Source organism: Triturus cristatus, chromosome 4_2, assembly GCF_964204655.1.
Source record: "Triturus cristatus chromosome 4_2, aTriCri1.1, whole genome shotgun sequence".
Taxonomy (NCBI): Eukaryota; Metazoa; Chordata; class Amphibia; order Caudata; family Salamandridae; genus Triturus; species Triturus cristatus.
Genome location: NC_140586.1, coordinates 619725408 through 619747379, shown reverse-complemented (window position 1 = coordinate 619747379; position 21972 = coordinate 619725408). Strand labels below are relative to the sequence as shown.

At 43.6% G+C, this 21972-nt stretch overlaps 1 protein-coding gene across 1 annotated transcript in view; it reads right to left on the bottom strand.

Annotated features, from left to right (window-relative positions):
- ANKRD13C (ankyrin repeat domain 13C) overlaps positions 1-21972 on the bottom strand; it is a 388883-nt gene that overhangs the window by 252675 nt on the left and 114236 nt on the right. Inside the window, exons 7-8 of the mRNA XM_085602287.1 lie at positions 14364-14508; positions 9864-9995 (exon numbers count right to left, since the gene is read on the bottom strand). Of these exons, the coding sequence (XP_085458413.1) occupies positions 9864-9995; positions 14364-14508 (277 nt within the window). The remainder of the gene's footprint in view (positions 1-9863; positions 9996-14363; positions 14509-21972) is intronic.

Here is a 21972-nt window from a genome sequence, read left to right as displayed (position 1 = left end):
CTCTAGGTCCCCAGAGGTTGATTCTTGGAAGTAAGGGAACAGGGTTTCTTTCTTCCCTAGGAAGTGGTGGAGGTGGGCACCTTTCTCCATCCTCCTCGCCTCCTTCTCCCTCTGACTGGTCATCACCATTTTCAGAGGGGTGGGCCTTTGAATACTCCGCCAACAGCTCCTGGAGCTTTTGTTAGGTTGGATAAGGGCCCATTGGTATATTTTTAATTTTACATAAGGACCTTACGTCCTAGAAAGACAAGTGAAGGTAAGGAGTGAGGTCAAGCTCCTCAACCATGTCCTGTATGTCACTATGGTTATCTTCACTAATAGCTGGGTTCCTATTTTGAGACATTGTAACAAAACCGTTCTAACCGCTCAACCCATGACTATAGTGACTTTATTTTGTAAAATTCGAAATGGACTTTAGCAAGGCCCTATCAAGACTTTTAGTAGTTTTGTAAAAATGCCAATTTGAAGAAATCAGAATTCTTAAGGCAATTTTAAAGTTCTGTCGTGTGATCAGCTGGTAACCAAGTAGTCCAACAAATGCAAGTTGTACATCTCACTGCTGATCCACCAATGTAGAAAACTGGCTCTATATAAATACACACTACACCAAAATGAGGTATAGTGTTTATAGAGTCCAGGTGACCCCAGAGGTAGGCAGAGGTTGACGTTAGATAGAACCTTACTCTCTATTTGTGGTAGAGTGGTCGAGCAGTAAGGCAGTACCAGAGGACATTGTTAAGAATTTTATGTACACTCTCAGTGAGCAGATGATTTCACACACAAGAACTGAACTCTAGGCCAATTGTTTTTGTATAAAAAAAATATACTGTTTTATTTTTAGAACCAAGCAAGCCTGGCACAGGTAAGCATTAAATACTTTACAGTAATAAGTTGCTGAATGTAGAACAGTTTGAAAATGCAATAGAACTTGTACTTTGTTTGATTTACAAGGGATGCAGTAGGTTGCAACACTTAGCAAATACAGTACATTGAAACGAATGGGCTTTTTCAATAAATTACAGGTAAGTTACTTTTTACATTACTTTTCTAACTCAGTGCTGGATACCTACATTCAGCATTGGGACATTTCCAACAAACAGGTAAGTAAATACGTTTTGGTTATTCGTGGGATTTTTAAAGAATATTTTTAGATTTCAAAACTTCACACTTAGAAACTTTTTGGAAGAATATTGTCACTGTTATCCTATGGAGGAAAAACAGGTTATCAGTTCACAGGTAAGTTATCGACGGTGGGAGTTAAGGTTCAGGGGTTAGGTTCAGGGGTTAGACTAAGGGGTTAGACGCAGGGGTCCCCCAGGGTCAGTGATGCACTCTTGTTACACCCTCAGCAGCACTAGGGGGGCCGGGAGCAGAATGTTGAGGCCCAATGTTATCCAAAGGGGGGTAGGGGGCCTCCGGTTGGTGGATGCTAGCAAGCAGGCCACTGGGTTGTGGGCTCCTAGGGTTTAGGTCAGGGCAAATAGGGAAACAAAGTAGCACAAAAAGTGCACCCTCAGCATCACTAGGGCGGCCTGGTGAATGGTGCTGTTTCGAGGTCGGGTGCCCTGTTTTCAATGGAGAACCTCCGGTTTGCAAAAGCACTGCAAGAAGGGAAGACGAAGGACTTCTGGGTGCGACCACCACTTCGAGAGGTAAGTTGGGAAGTTAAGGGTTGGTTAGGAATCGTTGGTTTGAGCACACAAGGCCATGTGGCGTCAGGTGCAGGGGTGCCTTTTGGGGTAGGATCTTCTTACCAGCTCCGGGTCGCGGTCAGGGGGGCCTTCAGGATTTATGCGGCAGGCGTCGGCTGGAGGCTTTCGGCAGGTCAGGGGTCGCCGGATCTTGGGTCAGGATCGCTGGTGTGACCTCCTCGTGGAGTTTTTCCACTCTAGTTTGGGCCGGGCGGGTGCAGAGTGGGCTGGACTCGCGGTCACCGGCTGCTGCCAGAGGTTGCGGTTGAACAAATCCGGTCTCCGGCTGCTGCCAGAGGTTGCGGTTGAACAAATGCGGTGTTAACGGGAGAAGCAGTCTTTGGAAGTGAAGGCAGGCAGGTCTTCCGGGGTTTTTGAGGTTGCTGGCAGCAGGACACACCAGAATTCAGAAGGAGCAGGTTTCGAGGGGAGACAGGCCGGTAGGGCTTGGGCCAAGTCAGTGGGCGCCTTCCTTTTGTTAGCTGGCTGCACAGCTGTTCGGTTGTTCTTTTCTTCTTGTCATTTCTGGATCTGAGGAAGCAAGGTTCAGGGTGCCCCCTAAATACTAGATTTAGGGGTTTTACAGGTAGGTAAAGGGCAGGGACCAATGGGTCTCTTCCCTGGGGTGGGTACACCTATTGTGCCACCCTCCAGTGGGAGGGGAGCAGGAGCCTGTCCCTGGTTGGTTAGACCCCCCCCATCCTCAAGATGCTGGGGACTCAGAGTTGTGCTTCACCTTGCCTCCCCACCTGAGGGGTGGAGTTGGCAGAGGTGGGCACACCTCTTTCCCTCACTTGTTTTTCCTGTTGGTTCTCCTGCCCAAAGTGGGGGATAAAACCAGTGGGGACCAGTTGCTGAAAGCAGCAAATGGTCTGGAGAGGCTCACAAAGGCGGCATGCCTTTGAAGCTTCCCCTTCATGAACCCTGCCCATCCTAGGGAAGGAGGCTTGACACCACGTCCCAGGATGTGCATTGTTTCAGGCCACCAAGAGCACCAGGCTCTCGACCATGGGGTCCAGAAACATGTCTGTTGGTGGCAGCCTAAGCAGCTACTCAAAGGTCAAAGAAAGCTTTATTCAACTGAATTTTTAACAGTCATAAAAGCACATAAAAAGACATGTTATCACAGTATTAAACAATTCTAAACACAATACTTTTGTAGAGACATTGAAATGTCAGATGTTATTGAAGCAACAGCCATAGAATAATAAAAACATCAAAAAGGCTCTTTATGTTTAGTCTTCATTTGTTAAATATGACTTCCTTTGGAGGCGTACCTTCTTAAGAAACATAGCTATGCCCCAAGCAGTTTGTTCGTTCTCCACCACCTGAAGTCTAATTAAGGCAGGGCGGCATTGCCGCAATCCCTGTGATTTTAAAAACTGTAAAATCCATGCTTTCCTCAACATGACATAAAATTGATAAAATAAAAACAAATTGACTGTGGACTGGGTAGAAAGATTGTCACACGGACAGAGAGGCAGCTCCTGTGACCAGTCATTAGTTTGTGGGAGGGTCACGAGCCTGTGGACAATATTCAATTTAAAACAGGTCAATACCCGTCTGTCAAAACTACCCGGTACAAATGTGAGGTAAGGTTCCATATGTGTAGCAGTTATAATTAGCGGATGTTGCCTTACAGCGGGTTTTAGGATTTCTCCTGACATTCTTACTATGCCCAATGATTAAAGATATTCCCTTTTTAAGGCCTGTAAGGCAGTAAGGTCAGTAAAGTATTCTGGATGCCCAATATCCTTCATAAAATCAGTTATATTTAATCCAGGGGATCTTCAATACCCTGTTCAGCCTTAGGCAGTCCTGTATAATTTCCCTATTTAGCTTTGGCTGATCCTTTGACCAGATCCTATGCCATAAGAGAACTAGTTCTACTTTAATAAGATCTGAGATGTAGGGAAGACTTAATTCTTCATGGAAGGCAAAAGAGGGAGCACTAGGTGGCACCGATGATAAATATCTTAAAAAAGAGTTTAACAATTTGTATGGGAAGGATATAAGCGAAGCCCCATACTCCCGCCCCATACATTGCGTTAGCGGTGCACTTGGCCTTATAGATTTGAACAAGCTCGGCTGGGGGCTTCCTACCTAACTTTCTTTAGAATGACACCACTGCAGCTGTAGTCTTGATGAATGACAGTTTTTTTGCGAGAATAGTTTGAACCCACGGGTCCCTTTGGTTAAATAAAATATCTAGGTAGGAAAAGCTTTTTGTCTGAGCTAGTTTTTGACTGTCCATAAACATAATTTTCATTCGTTGTACCCCATGGCCACAGCTCATAGTAAAAGTCTTGGAGATATTAGTGCTTAGCCCCAAATCTTTCATAAAAACATTAAAACTATATAGAACCTTCTGTAGACCTATTTGGGTTCTAGACATTAAAACTGCGTCATCCGCATAAAGGAGCGCAGGAATGGGACGTCCATTCATGGTAGGGAAATCTTGGCTATTCATAAGGAGGATTTGGCACATATTAGTGTACAAATTACAACGGAAGGGGGCCAGGACACAGCCTTGCCGCACCCCTTTCCTAACGGGGAAAGTGGGAGTGAGCTCACCTGCCAACCCAAAGAGCATCCTCGTCGATGCATCTTTGCACAGGCGCCTCAAAAAGAAAATAATATGGGGATCAACCCCAACTGCTCCAAGGACCTCCCAAAGTCTGTCATGTCTTACTGAGTCAAAGGCCGCGGTGAGGTCAACGAACACCAGATAAAAGCGGCCAGTCTTGACTCGCACATATTTACCAACCAGTAAGAACAGGTTTAGGCTCTGCTCGATGGTCCCCAGGCCTTCTCTAAAACTGTATTGGCTGTCTGAAAGAACTGAGTTTTCTTCTGTCCAGGCTTGCAGATGTTCCAGAATAACCCGTCCTACAACCTTAACCAAAGTCGATTAAAGAGATTGGCCTATATTACACAGGGTCATCTCGTTCTCCTTTTGTTAAAAATTGGAACTATGATGGATTCCACCCAGGTTTTAGGTAATGGGGCCGTGCAGCTGGCGTTCATCACCTGAATTATGACGGGGCCCCAGAGTAAGGTATTTGACTTAAAGAGATCCAGGGGGACTCTGTCGGGGCCAGGCACCTTAGCATTCTGACTCGCTGACAGAGCTCTTTCCACTTACTCCAGGGTGAGCTGTAAACCTGCGTAGTCAGCTGGCTCCCCCGGCCTGTCAATAACTTTGACGTGGGGATCCATCTGCCCATCATATACTTTGGAGAAGTGGTTAATCAATTCCTCCTTTGATATGGCAATTTCTATTGTAGGGCCGCCCACGGATTGTTAAAAAGGAGTTTTTACCGCTCTCCAGAAGGCAGCACTATCTTTCAGTTGTGCTGCACTGTGAAGGGATTCCCATGCTTCCCTTTTCTGGAAGCGTCTTTTTTCACTGAGAGCCCATTTATACTCTTGTCTCGCCTGTCTGACCTTGATGAGGTTTCTAGGTTGCTTATGCAGTTCTAATTTTAAAATTAGGGAGTGCGCGTGTACATTTTGTGTCAAACCATCCCTGTTTATTTACCTGGTTACTCATTTGCACAAATAATAAATCCCTCACCCCGCTGCAATTTGCTGAAAAGACAATAGAATACTATCTTTGGGGGCTAATTCACGCAGATTTCAATGGCTGTTTTACATTTTGTTACCAGGCGTTTTATGGCGGCTTCAGGGTCGACCTTTGCCCACCGCAGGGTGTATCCATTTGTTCTATTGAGTGTTACTTTCCCCCCATTACTGCAACATTATCTGTTCTGGCGAGCCTATGAGATGGCAAGTTAATCTCTAGGTTTAAAGGGAAGTGGTCACTCATGGGGTTATCCCCCACCGTAAAAGAATGCAGCCTGTGTGCGTGGTTAAGTGAGACCAATATAAAATATATAGTGGAGGATAGACCTCTTCCATTAAATGTCGAGGGCATAGGAAAGGGTCTAGCCACTAGGTCATTCACGAAGTCAAGCTCCAAGCTCACAATCAGCTCATTAAACAGCTCCCCCAACACTGTATGGCAGCAGTGTATACTAGACGTGTTCTCCTCGTCAATATTACCGCAGATCCTACTATCATGGGGACATAACGCACAATTAAAATCGCCCCCACAGATTATCATGGTTTCTTTTCCGCTAGCATTAAGTTTTGTTTATTAGTCATTTAAAACCATAAACAAAATCACACGGTTAAAAAGTACATAATGAATAAAAAGTAAAATGAATGAAAAACGGGTATGTCATACAGCTAGTACAACCTCGACTCTTCACGCTACATACCCTTTGCTTTCTTCAACTTTTCTTCCTGGAAATTTTAGTCAGGGTACCAACACTAATCTATGTTAGGTAAAAAGTGACTAAACATGAACCATTCGTTACCCTGACATCTAAAAAAGCAAGCTTTCTGCACAGATAACTAAAATATCCCTTAAGTAAATGAATATATATAATTAAAATGCCTATAAGCAGGACAAAGAAAAGTATGAATACGGTGCCAGATGGACTGTGAAACCCACTATTAAAAACAATTATACAAATATTCACATCATTAAGAACACAGAAATAGATAAAATAGTTATCGGAGTCTAATGGGATAGGGACCTACTAGTTTCAGTCCCTAGCAGCCCGCCCTTCACATTTACTGAGCGTGCTGAATTAACATTAAAAGTTTGTGAGTTATTACAACTTAGAATTACATTCAGGGACCACCTTCAGATTACACATTGCATATCCTATTAGCTAATCCTTTTCTTAAAACAGGTCAATAACTGAGTCGGTCTAATGTTTAGCATGGTGATGATTGGGTATATGGACTCCACCAGTGCGTGCCTACAGGACCCAATTCCCCGTTCAAGGAACTCCCGCCTTAATAGAGCTCTTCGTTGAACCATCAAAGCAGGTCAAACACAGACAATGTGAAGCAGAGATTCAGGCCCCTGGTGGCATAGACGGCAGGACTGGTCTTCACTTTGACCGGACATCCTCCATTTTGGCATGAGGTCTAGCGTGGGTATTTCTCCAAATCTTAGGGCCAAAAATGACTGTTTGATCTTCCGGTGGTAAGGTGCAGCTAGCAAGGCTGACTCTCGTAGAGTGGACTACGATTTGAACACCAGCCACCCATGGCAACGATTTGACATGATATCTTTGTCTGCCATCCAACTTTGCAGTTTTGTAGATTTATTTACAAGCTTCTTAAAGATTTGCCCAGAGATATTGGAGTTCCAAAGGTCACCCAGATCAAGCGTCGTAATTCTGTTTTCTTAAAAAGTCTTGTAAGCACAGTTGCCCCTTTGCAAGTTAATTTCAGTCCAGACTAGATTTGCCAGAGTATTTTCTGCTGCTGCTCGCAAGTTATAACAATGCTTTACAAACGCCGCTGGCCTAGCGAGTGTGTTTTGTAAGCAGAAATTCTAGCCAGATTTGCGCCGGAGAAGCCGACCTGGGGAGCCTAAACATTTGTTTATAGGCTCTTATCAGTTTTTCTAACAAAAGAGCATCATCGCCCAACATAATCTCCATTCCATATGCAAGGGTTGGCAACAGTTTGGCTTTCAGAACTGACCCCATGGGCTTTAAATCTTGACCTTTAGGTGGAAGAGGTGTGGCGCCGCGGCCAGGGCGACTGACTCCAGAATCTGGGGATCACGGTTCGATCGCCGGCGGCAGATTAGCCCGGCACCATGTGACTCTGGGCAATAGCTTGCTTAATCTTCCCTACGGCCCCCAGCGCCTAGAGACCCTTACGGGTGATTGTTTGCGCTTTACAAATGTGGATTATTATTATTTAATAGATCTGGCCAGTGATGAGAAGCCGTAATTAAGGGCCTGCGCTTTCACCCTAATCGCCTTCTTCTGAGAAACAAAGGAGGAATATGCGTCTATTTTCACTCCTAGGTATACGTAGAGTTTGACCTCCTCAATTTTGTTTCCGTTAACCCATTTTCGATTTGTCTTGATGGGACAATTGCACACCATCACACTAGTTTTTGAAAAATGTATTTCCAGGCCGTTCCTTTCAGTGTAAGCTCCCAGAGTGTTGAGCAGCCTCTGGAGTCCTATTAGCGTGTTGCTGAACAACACCAGGTCATCTGCATAGAGGATATGTGACAGTTGTTTGCCTCCTACAGATGGAGCATGGGCAATCTGTTCGTCAAGCTCAGTGGAAAGGTCTGCCAAAAATAAGTTAAAAAGGAAGGGTGCTAGAACACAGCGCTGTTTTACGCCGTGAGATGTTTGGACCTTCCTTGATACGCAAGAACCGTCTCTGATTTTGATTTTGACCCAGGTGTCGGAATATACTAGCCTAATTGCTTGTAGGATGCTCGATGGGTTGCACCATTGCTGAAGCTTAGCCCATAATTTGTCCCGAGGGACACCATCAAAAGCTGCTTTAAAGTCAACAAAGCATAAGTAAAGGTGTGTCCTGGTTGCTTTCGCTCTGTTTCTGATTAGACTCAGGGCCATAAGGTTGGTTAAAGTACCTTGGTCCCTTTGGAAGCTAGTTTGATTTAGGGGAATTCTTCCATTGCAAGTCACCAAAAACTCCAGATCGTGGAGTAATACCGTTGACAAATATTTTAACTTGACATCCATCTAGCATTAATAAATGAGGCAAGTTCACTACCCAGTGTTTGTACAACATTACCGACGTTATCGGGGGGGGGGGGGGGGGGAGGATGTTGTTGTAAACATTTGACAATATGATATAGAGTCGAATTTTGATGTATTTTGACTAGTTTATAGAACCTATTTACCAGTATTGCATCTACCTTTCCCACAGCAAGTTTATTCGAGATATACACACAAAGCCCACCCTTCGCTCTACCCCCCACGATCTTTCACCGCTGGTGTATGGAGGGTTTTAAATCCATTTATATGAATTGGTTCTCTGACCCACATTTCCTGGAAACATAATATGTCCTGGTCAGAGTTAAAATCACACCATGGTTGGGGCTCTGTAACTTACTACGCAGGCCTGCAATGTTCCAGGAAATTATCTTGCATGGAAAACAATCACCGCAGGGAGTACTGCTCGGGAGAGATAGTCTCAGAGGGGCAGGGCTACTAGTGTGGGCTGGTTCTTGGGCCCGGATTGATGGCTCACTTGTATCCGATTGGGTAACTGGGGAGCTACTCGTGGTGCATCTCTCAGGTTCCCTCACGTTTATCATGAGAGGTGACAAGCGGGCTACGGTCTCTTGTACTACCAGCAGCAACTCAGCTGGGTCACTAGAAGTTGGTCGAGTTTCAGGGGGCACCTCTAAGATGCCCTCTGTTGTGCATTTTACATTAAATCCCACACTGGCATCAGTGTTGGTTTAATGTGCTGAGAAGTTCGATACCAAACTTCAGTGTAGCCATTATGGTGTTGTGGAGTTCGTAATGGCAAACTCCCAGCACCATATACTCTTAATGGCAGCACTGCACTTACAATGCCCAAGAATGGACTTGGGCACTGTAGGGGTAGAGGGCTCATGCACCTGTACCCTCAACACTGGTATAGTGCACAATGCCAGAGGGGTGACTGCTACCAGGGCAGTGGTTTGTGGACATGGCACGTCGACTTTTCACTTTGTTCTGCACCACGACACGCAGCCTGCAAAAGGGGGTGTGTGTATGTGTGTCTGTCTGGGCCTCTAAGAGTGGCACAATAATTGCTGCAGCCCTTAGAAGCCTTCTCTGGTCACAGTGCCGTGGGTACTTGTGGTACCATTTACCAGGGGCTGACATGTGGCCAGAGATGCCAATTGGGTTTAGGCTTCAATGCAATTTTAGGGACGGAACATAGTCCCTGGGTACCTGATTAGCAGGATCCCAGGGAACACTCAGTAAAAGAACATCAGCAATTCAGAAAAAAGTGGAGGCATACCATGCAAGAAAGAGGGCACTTTCTCACATACTCCACTAAAGAAAGGACAAGAACTAACTGGAGAAAAAATTCCCCAAACAAGATAGGTTAACCTTGGGTAGATGGGAAACAAATCCAAAACCGCTCTATTGTATACACTGCTTGAAAGTGACTTTTTGACAGCACAGCCTACACAAGTATAGGTAGAGGATCTCATGCAAGTGGAAGAGATGCTTATTCAGGGTCCTGTTGCCAAATTGTAATGTGAGCAAGGCATGTCTAGGAAAACAAGTGGCAATAGAATTTGCAGACACTTACTGTTTTGTCTTCTCGAAAAAGCCACCCTGTTTGGGCGCGTGTGAATGTAATTGATTTGGTGGATAAAGTAGCTGAGTATATATCACTGCTCATCAAGATGTCAACTTCTTCCTCAGTTTCCATTTCCGACTCCTTAAAATGAAGGAATTAAACAAAATTACACAGTATTCATTATATTTTTCTTAAAAGATTTTTTATAATCAAGTTAAAAATGGATATTTTTGTACAGAAAATGCATCAATTCTGATAATAGTTTAATGCCATCCTAGAAAACAGAAAGGAAGTTACACTTAGTGGGAAGCTTTAAAAAAGCATAATGCATTGTCAATCTCCATCCTTCTGGCAGAAGCCCAAGGCACAAAAATGATTTTGAATGTGTTTTAATGGGCACCATGGCATTTCTGCTCAAGCATTCTTAAGTGCTTTTACAATATTTTCAGTAAGTCCTCCACAATGAGCCACCAGTCCGAACTGTTCCTCCGGAATCAGATAAGTTGGAAGGGTAGATTGTAGGATGTGTGGGACAAAGACTCCTTATTAGAGTTTCCAAGACATTCTCTCTGTCTCTCTGTCACTCACAAGTCAATACACTGACAATGTACAAATTAAGGAATAGAGGAATGGACAATAGAAAAAGTTTATGAACTCTGCTTTGCCTACTTCACAATTGGATCTGGATTTTGTATGTAGGAAAATTCCTCTCAGCTGGTTTACTAAGTTATGCAAATGGACTATTTCCAAACAGAGCTTCCATTGCAGCCTTCTTTTTTTTATACCATCTCCCTAGATTGCCAGATAAAGGCCATTTAAGTCTGGCAGAAGAAGCTACAGCTCACACGGTCTCTTAATTATTCACTTATGTTGTAGTAGCAAGTGAGAGCACTTCCTGCATGCAAAGCATGGATACTTCTCTGTTGGACCTAAACGGTGTAAGAATATTAGCAGAAAAACTGGCAGATGAACACATTTTGAACAACATTGGATAGGAACATTGTAAGAGTCCTGATAATGGCTTCATTCATATCATTTATCAACACAAGTTGGGACGATGTAGATCATGTTGCTTTGGAATCTTGAACCAAGGAGATCACTTCTCTAGATGAGCAAAAAAGCCCCCTCTTATCCTCACGTTAGGTGGATAGATTTGAACCAATAGAATTGAAATTATTTTTTATAAGACTTAACACAGCGGTCTGGAACTTGTTGATTAAGTAGTTAACTACTGTACTCTTGACCACTGTATTGGACGGTTGTATGCGATTTCATGTAAAAACTATTTCGTGGAATACAGTTACTGAGAAAACATTTAACCTAAACCGTTTAATAGAAATTTGCAGGATGAATGGCAGTTACCATTTCATAGAATGTCCTTTTATTCTAAACTGGCTTATGCATGCTTATTTTTTTTTAAGGTGTAAATGCAATTGCTGCATGCCTTTCTTTCAGAAACACTTTCGTCAGAGGTCATTATTTCAGTGCTTTACTTCAGGGGACATTTCAGATTTATATTTTTTACACTGTCATTCAATTACTTTTGATGCTTTTAAGTTTGTTGACCCACCGCCACTCCTAAATATCATCTATACCTAACCTTCTCGCGACCCCTAAACACCCAACATCCCTGCTCTTTATCCTTGCATCACGCCTAGACTACCCCCTATATTCCACCCATCCCAAAACATTAAACTCCTTTTCTACTCCTAAACTCTACCCAGCTCTGAAACCTTAAGCCCTCAGCTACACCTAAACTACACCAATTCTTCAACCCTAAAACCCCCTTTCTACACCTAAATCACACACATCCCTTAAAACACTCTTGACCTCTGAACTTCACCCTCCCTGAGCCCTAAAAAATACTCACCACCCCTAAATTTTACTCACCCCTGAACCCCATTGGGACGTCGCCTCACTGCTTTCTCGCAGTGCGAGAAGGCAGAAACATGAATGGTAATAATTACCATTTTATGTTTCTGCTTCTCGCAGTGCGAGAAAGCAGAAGTGCCTTGTTAGGGGTGGGCGGTCCTGCTCGAGGGCAGGGGGGAGTAGCTTACCCACTGTTGTGGGTACTGACTGTTTGGTCGGCCCTGGGGCAGCCACTTCCCCCTGCCCTCGAGCAGAACCGCCCACTCTCCCATTTTTTTTCTATGTAGGCTGCTGCAGCAGCCTACATAGAGAAAATGGGCCAGCTGGGGCGCTCTATGCTGCAGTTCACCAATCAGAACGCTGCCATTGCAGCGTTGTGATTGGCAGAGGGGAGGGAGGGAGGGAGGGAGGGAGGGAGGTTGATGACGATGAGAGCTGCAGCCAGAAATTCCGGAATTGAAAAACGCAGGATGGCGAGAGTCGGGACCCATCCAGAAGGCAGAAGCTGAGGTGGCGTAGGACGGTAAGTTTTATTATTATTTTTTTTTAAAATTAAACCCCCCCCTCCCCCCCCATGATGACCCCATTTACACCCCCCCCCCCCCCCCAGCCGCCCGTCATGCCGGCCGCAACTGGCAGCAGGTCTGTTTGTGCAACTTCCTGTTAGTAAACTTGCACACAGCTACCCCATGGCAAGTAAGTTTAGTTTACACAGTCTCAACACAGAGGATTCAACGAGTTCACAGAATGCGCCACTTGCCTGGCGTGCAACACCCCCGCTGTTCCTGCACTGGGACTCAGGCAGAGCTCTGCATGAGTACCTCGGTTCTGACACGCTTTTGCTGCTCTCATAGTACAGGTGTTCACACGCCTGAGACAACGCATCCTTCTAATCCGGTCAGCTGCAGTCTCTGCTATTCCCGCAGTGGGACTCACTCCCAGCTGAGCTGGGCCAGCTCTGTCAGTGCCCCTCAGACCTGACCTGTCCCTGCCCCCTTGCTATTCCATCGAATACTGCGATACGTTGTCAAAGCGCTTTCAACAAATCCGTCAGCAATGCTAGGGTGTTGATTTGGACACTACAACGTGTGGTTCACATTAAGACAGGCTTGGCTGCAGTTGTGTGTGGTCACTGATGGAAGGTTATTGCATCAAAAACTGTTAAGCATGCTCAACTTAGTAACGGTGCTAAACTATTAACCCCTGTTAACCGCTGCAGCCAGCAGTGTTCATAAAACTACAGATAACCAGAGGATGGAGGGGAGTCCTGGAACTATTTACCCTTTACTACTGTGCTGGGGTAATGTACAAGCAGTTATGCTCACACAGTAAACCAGCACATTGTCTATCTGCAGATAATCTGTCAGCATGTCAATATACAAATGTATATTCATGGCATTTTCTGGTGGCTTGCATTCATTTTCTGGACGACGTTTCCAACTAATGGGAAGCACACAGCATGTGTCCATTCTCTAATGTGAACTGTGAAATTCTATATTTTTAACTTCTCTGCGTTCCACTTCTCCCCCGCGATTCCTGGTGACACTGGCTTTCCAAACAAGGTCAAAATCTGGGTGTGCATTGTACGCATTGTTTTATGTGATTGGTGCACAAAAACTGCCCAGTGCTTCTGCGCCACATGTGCTAAAGCCTTTCCTGAATCATGGTTACTGGACGCATGGGTACAGCACAATGTCTTCTGAGCAGGAGTTTACAATATCCATAGATTTTTTGGGAGAACAGCTTCAAGACCATAAAATGGGTATATACTCATTTAGCAACAGTAATGTCAATTCTCGGTTACAAAAATACAAATTTTCATCTTTAGAGGTTTGAGGTTAGTTGATGTGTCCCAGATTCTCCCATTCGCTCCTCCAACCATGTCCTCCCTCCACTCAGGTTAATTCCTGGAGTGCTACAACACTGTCATCTCCAGACTCTTCAGTGGCAAATAATCACCAGTTCTTTTCGCATACTCCCTATTCTCCATCCACAATAAATCCACATCTTATTATACAGCGGTTAGTGTGTGTGGAAACCCATTTCCTTTTAATCCTGACTTAAGTGTTTATCCAGGCCCTCAACTCTTAATACATAATACCTACTATCAGCCTACTACTAGAGGCACTCTTTCTAATCCTTATTGCTCATGCAAGATTTCCTGTATGTTGTATATGCACCAAAATACACCAATAAAAAAAATTTTAAAAAGATTTTGCGGGGTGACCCCAGCTATAAGCATCAAACTCGCTCACTTTGCTACTGACTTATATTACTTTCATTGCCCTTGCACCTCACCATTCTGAAATTCCACCAGCCGCCACTGAGAGCAATACAGAGAGTCTGCGGTACGAAATGGCAACGTTCAACACGGCAGGTTTAAGGTCATAGGCTCACCAGAAAATAGTGCATTTTTGATGGTGTGCACCTGTGTTATGTAGATGAGTGAGTGAGTGAGAGAGAGAGAGAGACTGTGCAGAAATTTGCGTAAAACAGCTTTGAGAAGCAGTTTCCGATCATGCCAAAATATGGAGAAAAAAGATCGGCAAAAGAAAGGTAACTATGATTTTTTTAAGGTCGCCTACATGCATATCAAAACAAAAAACAGCCAGAATATACTAGCCATGTAAAACTTACCTCATGATGTATTCGTTGATAAACCTTTTGTTCATTATCCAAAACCACAAAAGATTCAGATGGTACTGCATCTCCGTTGAAGATAAAACTTAAATCTCCTCGTTGGCACTTCATATCAGTGAAATCTATGAGAGTTGTGTCAAGTCTGCAAAAGAAGGACATCCCACTGTAAAAATCTTAAAAAGGGTTTTGAGACCATAAATTTTAAAAGCGTATGAATCAAACATTAGATGTTCTTCAGTCTCATCAGGTAATGTTACAGTTCACAAGCATAAAACATTACCAACACGTCTGTGCAGCAACAATGTTAAACAAATTAATCTGCAAGTGCAAAACATATGTCTTTAGCAGAAGTGGATATGACCTAAAAGACTGGATAAATTAACAATTGCAATTTGCGACCAGTAAAGAATTTAGCAAAATGACCTATGCGCTAGGTTGGTTAGCTAAATTCGGATTCACAAGCCAACCTACCTCACACATATTAATGTGGTATGTCCCTTATTGTAGCTCACTCAGAGCGGTCAACATTACAGAGATAGTGCCCTACTAATGTCAGCAGACCATAAAAGTTCAAATAAAATAAACTTTTTTTTTTTTTTACATGCAGCTCAGCTGCAAATGAAAAAATAATTTTTCTTTTTTGAAATAAGTGGGAGAATGCTGGATGGAAGGAATTTTGCAGATTCCTGCCGATTCTGTAAGTTTACGACACAGAAATGCAAAGAAAATGCGCAGAGTTAGAGGTTTGAAAGGCCTCTGGGTAAAAAACCCTGGCGGGGACCACAAGTCATCCCACCCTGGATTCTCCCAGGTGTCTAGTTTTAAAAAATGAAATAAGTTATTTACCTGTAACTGTAGTTCTCCAGTGTTGGAATCTTTCATAGATTCAAATGGAGTCATTCCCCGACGTCGAGATGGGAGCCCCCGGTATTATTAAAAGTAATGTCCTAGTAGCACATAAGGCCCTAGGCCTTAAAACTTTTGTAAAATATCCTTGTCCTTTTGTAAAAGAGGACTAAAGCTTACAACCAGCCAATCAATTGACACCACCCTAAGAGAAGCTCCAGTCCCTCAAATTTTCCAAGCAGAAGTGCATACAAATAGAAAAAACAGTTATGTAAGTGAGCCTTCTCTAGGGGAGGTGGGTGGGTCGCATGTGAATCTATGAAAGATTCCAATAACTTATTTCTTACTCCAGTATTGGAACTTTCATAGATTCACATGCTTGACGAGAGTAGCGAGCAGTAAATAACATTTTCATTTCATATATAAGCCATAAAGAGTAACACGAAATACTATTGTCTGCACATATATAGACAAATACAGGTGCAACATCACTACCTAATAAAAGTGTGTGTATATATATATATATATATATATATATATATATATAACACCATGACAGCCAAGCGAGTCGGGGCTGGATTACGGAGTCACCGATAATTATTCCAAAAGTTATCTCACACCGTCATCCCAGTGTAAGTAAGCAAGCCCTCCAGTCGGGAGTAGAGTAAAACATAAGTTCTTTATTCCAGCAGGCACCCACAATTAGCATTACGCGTTTCAACCGAATGGTCTTAATCATATGCAAAATATGAGGAACTCAGTTGTTTAAATACTGCTTAGGTAGTGAACAGTGAGGAAGGACTGGCATGCAAACTCGAAGTGAATATTTTCTATAGATGTAACATTTTTTAAATACAGATCAGTCCAAATCCCTTTCTCTAGGAATAAAATGTCCTGAATGTTGCCAAGTTTGCCAAAATGTTCGAGTGGGTCACTGATCACTTAATCACCACTTCCTGGAACTACCCAGTCCACAATGCTTTACGTTGGATTTCTAAGCATTGCCATGTCCTTCGTTTTTAAAGTCACTTTAACAAGGTCTTTGAATCACAGGAAGGAATTTGCAAAACAATACTGTTGTCCCCTCATAAGGAATCAGTACCATGTAGGGCTTTGTAACATTTTAAATGCATGTTCCTGTGGGAAGGAACGAGAAACATTTTAAATGCATGTTCCTGTGGGAAGGAACGAGAAACGAAGGCTCACCTTATTGAAAGAGGTCTTAGAACCGCTTGTCCCACTGCCGCATCTCGCTTAACCTCACAGTCCAGGCGGTAATGTTTGGTGAATGTGTGCGGCGTTCTCAAAGTTTCTGCTCTGCAGATCTCTGAAAAGGACATACCTACAAACCGCGTTGTAGACCTGGATATTGCTCTGGTAGAGTGAGCACGGACCTTTGAAGTCAGAGGTTGGCCTGCTTGCTGATGACAGAAAACAAGGACACTCAATATCCATCTTGAAACGCTCCTTTTAGTGAGAGATAAACCTTTTCTAGGTGCACTGTATGCTATAAAAATCTGATTTGACTTGTATTGTATTGGCTTGGCATTTGTATAGCGCATGGCTACCCGGAGGCATCCCAGCGCTATGATACGTTGCTGTGGGCGCCGATCTTTAGGGGAAAAGCAAGGTCTTTAGTTTCTAGAATTTTAGATGGATCGGTTCCCTCCGTAGGTGTCCCAGAGTTTGGTGACATTTAGCGAGAAGAGCCTTCCGCCACTTCTCGTCTTCTTGATCCTGGGAACCATTGCAAGATGGAGCTCATTGGAGCGAAGTTTCCTATTAGCCCTATAAGGGCGGATCATGGCGTTTGTAATTATAGGCTTTCCTTCATTCAGTGCCTTATGGGCTCTACAGAGAGCCTTAAAGTGTATTCTCTCCAGTACTGGAAGCCAGTGGAGAGCATGTAAAGATGGTCTAGCTGAACATCGGTTAGGGGTGTCAGTAAGCATCCTTGACGCGCAATTCTGCACTACCTGCGGTTTTAAGATCAGCCCCTTTGGGACAGCTAAATACAGAGCATTTCCGTAATCAAGTCTGGACAAAATAAGAGCCTGGATCACTAGCCTTTTTGCGATCGGAGATAGGAGTGGAAGGATTTTGCGAATGATTCTCAGTAAACCGTAGGATAGAGCGGCCGTGAAAGGGTTTTGTTTAGTTCAGGTAAAACTTTAGGCATGTTTGACGTCCAGAGAGTGTAGAGCACACTCCGCTGAAGTTTGTGGAGTTGGAAAAAATTATTTCGAAACAATTGGTTCATTAAGATGAAAATCTGAAGGAACCTTCGGAATGAACTTAGTGTTCATCCGTAGATTAACTCTGTTATGTTTGAATTGTAAGAAAGGTTCCTGGGTAGTAAACGCTCGGCGTTCACTAACCCTTATCGCTGAGGTAAAAGACAGGAGGAGAGCGACCTTCCAGGATACGAACTTTATATCCGCTCTGTGAATAGGTTTAAACAGGTGCTTCATTAATTGACTCAGCACTGTATTCAGCTGCCATGAAGGAGGAGGGTATATTCAAAAAAAGGAGTTTGAGAGGGAAAATATACCAGGCCTCCCTCCACTCAGTCAATAGTACAAAACACAAGACCTGGTAACATCAAAGCACTTCTTTTGATTAAATGGGATTAGTAGAAGGGTAATGTAAACATCTATTACACCATCAGCAGTAGTTCTTATCATGAACTATCAGTAAAATCCCTTGTGCCACAACATCTAATATTTACCAAATGCAAACCTTGAAAAAAGCAACCGAACATGTGAAAAATATTCCACCAAGAACATAAACAGGAAAAAGTGTGAAGAATGAGAAAGCATCTCACGTGCGCAACACCAGAGGAGCTGCTGGCAGGTTCTCGCCAGTGTGCTCACGAGTTTCTCATCATCGATGTCTTTCTCATGAAAATAATGATGTGTAGTCTTGCAGATAAATGTGGTTACATAACATGACCGTGGTTTTAACCTTGGGATGACTCACAGAGCGGAATAAAATATTTGGAATTATACACGTGGGTCATACCTAATCTTATCTGCAAGACTACACGGGTCTTCCCCTTTTTTTCTTCCTTTTGTCGGTTTTGGGCTGCCTAAACAAACCTCCCGGGGTTCTTTTTCACACATTATTTTTCTCACATTATTTTCATGAGAAAGACATCGATGATGAGAAACTCGTGAGCACACTGGCGAGAACCTGCCAGCAGCTCCTCTGGTGTTGCGCACGTGAGATGCTTTCTCATTCTTCACACTTTTTCCTGTTTATGTTCTTGGTGGAATATTTTTCACATGTTCGGTTGCTTTTTTCAAGGTTTGCATTTGGTAAATATTAGATGTTGTGGCACAAGGGATTTTACTGATAGTTCATGATAAGAACTACTGCTGATGGTGTAATAGATGTTTACATTACCCTTCTACTAATCCCATTTAATCAAAAGAAGTGCTTTGATGTTACCAGGTCTTGTGTTTTGTACTATTGAATGAAGGAGGAGGGGCCAAAACTGGAGGAAACATTCTGAACAGGCCTTTGAGAAACCGTTTGACCAGCCTGTTAGACCATATAGATGGAAAATTATTCGATCTCCGGAAACTGGAGATGGTAGCTAAATGGACCTTAATTGATGCGTGAGCTAAGCCGGAGCGAGCCAAATGTAGGAGATAGGGTAAAACTTCCTATGGAGAGGATGGACTTTAGATGATGCACACCAAGTGCAGAATCTCTTCCATTTGAGCGTACAAGTCCTGTTAGTGTCATCAAATAAATTGTTGATTTATATATTTATAGGAAATTTAATGTACACTTCGGATAACTATTTTCTACGGTTTAATCTGATTTTAATATGTGACAGTTTTTAACCTGCAATGTATGTGTATATATACACGATTGTGATTGTTTTTGATTTGGTGCATGTTATTTATTCTCTGTAACATAGTGTTTGTGTGTCTTTTATTCTGCACTTTTATGGTCCGCTGCGACCGAAATAAAGTTATCGATGGCTATCAGCTCTTGCTCTAGCAACCTATGCCTACGTTCCTGTGGGATCCTTGAATGTTGAAATTCTTGGGACTCAGGAGCCAAGCTGATAATTTCAGAGAAGTGGGGTTTGGATGACCTACTTGTCCCTGGTTCATCGTCAATAGGGACTGAAATGGTCTGAGATGGATCGGAGGCTGGACTGAGAGTAGGTTAGGCTTTGTGTACCAATGCTGGCGAGGCCAGGCTGGGGCTATTAGTATTACCTTGCAGGGCTCCATATTTAACTTTTTTAGTACTCTAGGAAAGAGGAATGGGGGTAAAAAGCATAAGCAAATATGCTGGACCCGGCTATTAAAAAGGCATTCTCCCATGAACCCTAATGGCCAACTTGCGAAGTACCAGTATTTTGCGTTGTTTGGTGTTGCAAACAGGTCTATGTTAGGCTTGCCCCATCGGAAGAAAATGCAGTCGAGAGTGAGTTGATTTAATTCCCACTTGTGGCAGGTCTTCTTTAGTCTGCTCAATGTGTCCGCCTCCTTTGGACATACTCCACTGTTATAGACACTTTGTGCTAAATTGCCCAGCACCAGATAAGTCAAGCTTCCTGAGAGATTTTGTTCTTCCTTGTTTGTGCAGGTATTGTCTGTTCTGACAAGCACCGAATCATTTTGTATTCTTGGCAGGAACGCTTGGAGTGCCAGAAACACTGCTTGTTTGAAGATCTCGATGGGAGTGGGGGCCATTTTCCGCTGACTTGCAAGTCTTGAAGGAAAGCACCCCAGCCTTCTAGAGGGGCATTAGTTGTGATCACGAGAGGAGCAGCCTGAGACAGGAAAGGCTAGCCTTGCGATACCTGGTGAGGTTCCGTCCACCAGTCTAGTGCTAAAATCATGGGAGGGGTCATTCGGATTAGATCATCGAATGTGCCCTCTTGTCGGCACCCACTGTTCGTTTAAAGCTTCCTAACGAGGATGCATGAGGAGGAGACAATGAGGTATGTGGGGAATACATGAAGACATCATGCCTAGGAGAGATTTGTAAAGACCTAAGGAAAGAAACCTATTTTTTACCCGTTTCGCCAGGGATATTAGTCTTTGTTGCCTTTCCAATGTGGGATACGCCGCGTTTTTGACGGTGTCCAAAATGCCACCTAGAAAGACTATCAGACGGGATGGTTGTAGAATCGATTTTTCTGTGTTTAAGGTGAGGCCTAATCTCCTGAAAAGTTGCAGACAGGCTTTGGTAGACATCCTTGCTGCTTTGTAAGTAGGGGCCTTGGAAAGCCAGTTGTCGAAGTAAGGAAAAATTTGATGTTGTTGCCTCAGATATGCTGCTACTGGCGCTAGGCACTTTGTGAAGATGAGGGGAACTGATTTTGGTCCGAAATTTAGGACACGGAACTGATCGTGCCTGCCGGCCACCGTGTACCTGAGAAACGTATATGGGTATATGAAAATATGCGTCCTGGAGATCCAGAAACATGTAATCGTTTCCATTGAGGTGGTGTAATACATCTTAAATAGAGATCATGCGGAACGATTTTTTTTTTTTTGAGGAATGTGTTTAAGTTCCTTAAATCCAAAATCGGTCCCCACTTCTTAGACTTCTTTCGAATGAATAAGAAACGGGAGTAGAAACCTTTGCCTCTTTGCTTGAGGGGAACTATGCTTCTTTTTGCAACATGGTGGTAACTTCCATCTTCAAAAGAAGTAAGTGTTTTTGAAAACGAGGTAGAAGAGGGGCTGGTGGAGGAATCATTATAAACTCTAAAGAGCGGCCAAATTTAATTAGGTGTAGAACCCATTGATCCAATATGATTTCCTTCCACTGTTGAAAACAAAAGGATATTTTGCCACCCACCGAGGGTGAAATGGGAGGAGCGGGGGCCGACACTTGGGAGGAGTCATTGGTGGCGACTGGCGTCCTTGCCGTCCTCCTTTTCCTTTGAAGGAGGACTTGTTGTAAGCAGCCGCAGGTGCTTGGCGGTGAGAAAATTGAGGCCTGTATTGTTGAGAAGAGTAAGAACAAGCTGGGTAGCGAAACTGTTGGTAGCCTCCTCAGTAGTATTGGTGACCTTTTCCTCGGGAGCCACGAAAAAGAATCTTCTTGTACTGCAAGGTAACTTAAGACTTAGCTGTATCTGTCTTTTTTTTAATCGCTTTTAAAGCTTCATCAACGTGGCTGCCAAATAACTCTTCGCCGTTATAAGGAAGATATAAAATCTTTGTTAGTACCTCAGGCCTGAATAAAGTGGCTTTCAGCCAATCTGGACGCCTCAGGACGGCTGCTTTAGCTAGTTGCCCGAAACATCCATAGCGCAGTCTATTATTTCTGGGGCGGATCGCTCACCTTCTTGAAGGATTCTTCGCTTCCTCCTGGTCTTCTGGTGGAAGTCTATCCAATAAGGGTGCAACATCAGACTACATTTGCCTAGTATAACGAACCAGTTAAGCCTGGGAATTCGAAGCTCGTACTGTTAAAGCCGACAATGTTGAAAAATGCTTTCAAATGTTGTCAAGTCTTCTACCCTCCTTTTCGGGTCGCGCAGTCAGAGGGGGTGAAGGATTCTTAGATAGTCGCTGTGCTGCTTTTGAGATCACCGATTCTGGTTTTGGAGGACCTATTAAGCAAGCGGGAGCATTATCAGGAGCTTTGTATTTTTGGTCAAGCCTTGGCAACACAGGTGGAACAGTTGCTGAGTTTTGCATGATTCTCATGCCCTCTTTCTGAATATAGTTTTACAAAAATGGGGTGACCCTATGTCCCTCAGAACCTGGGTATATATTAG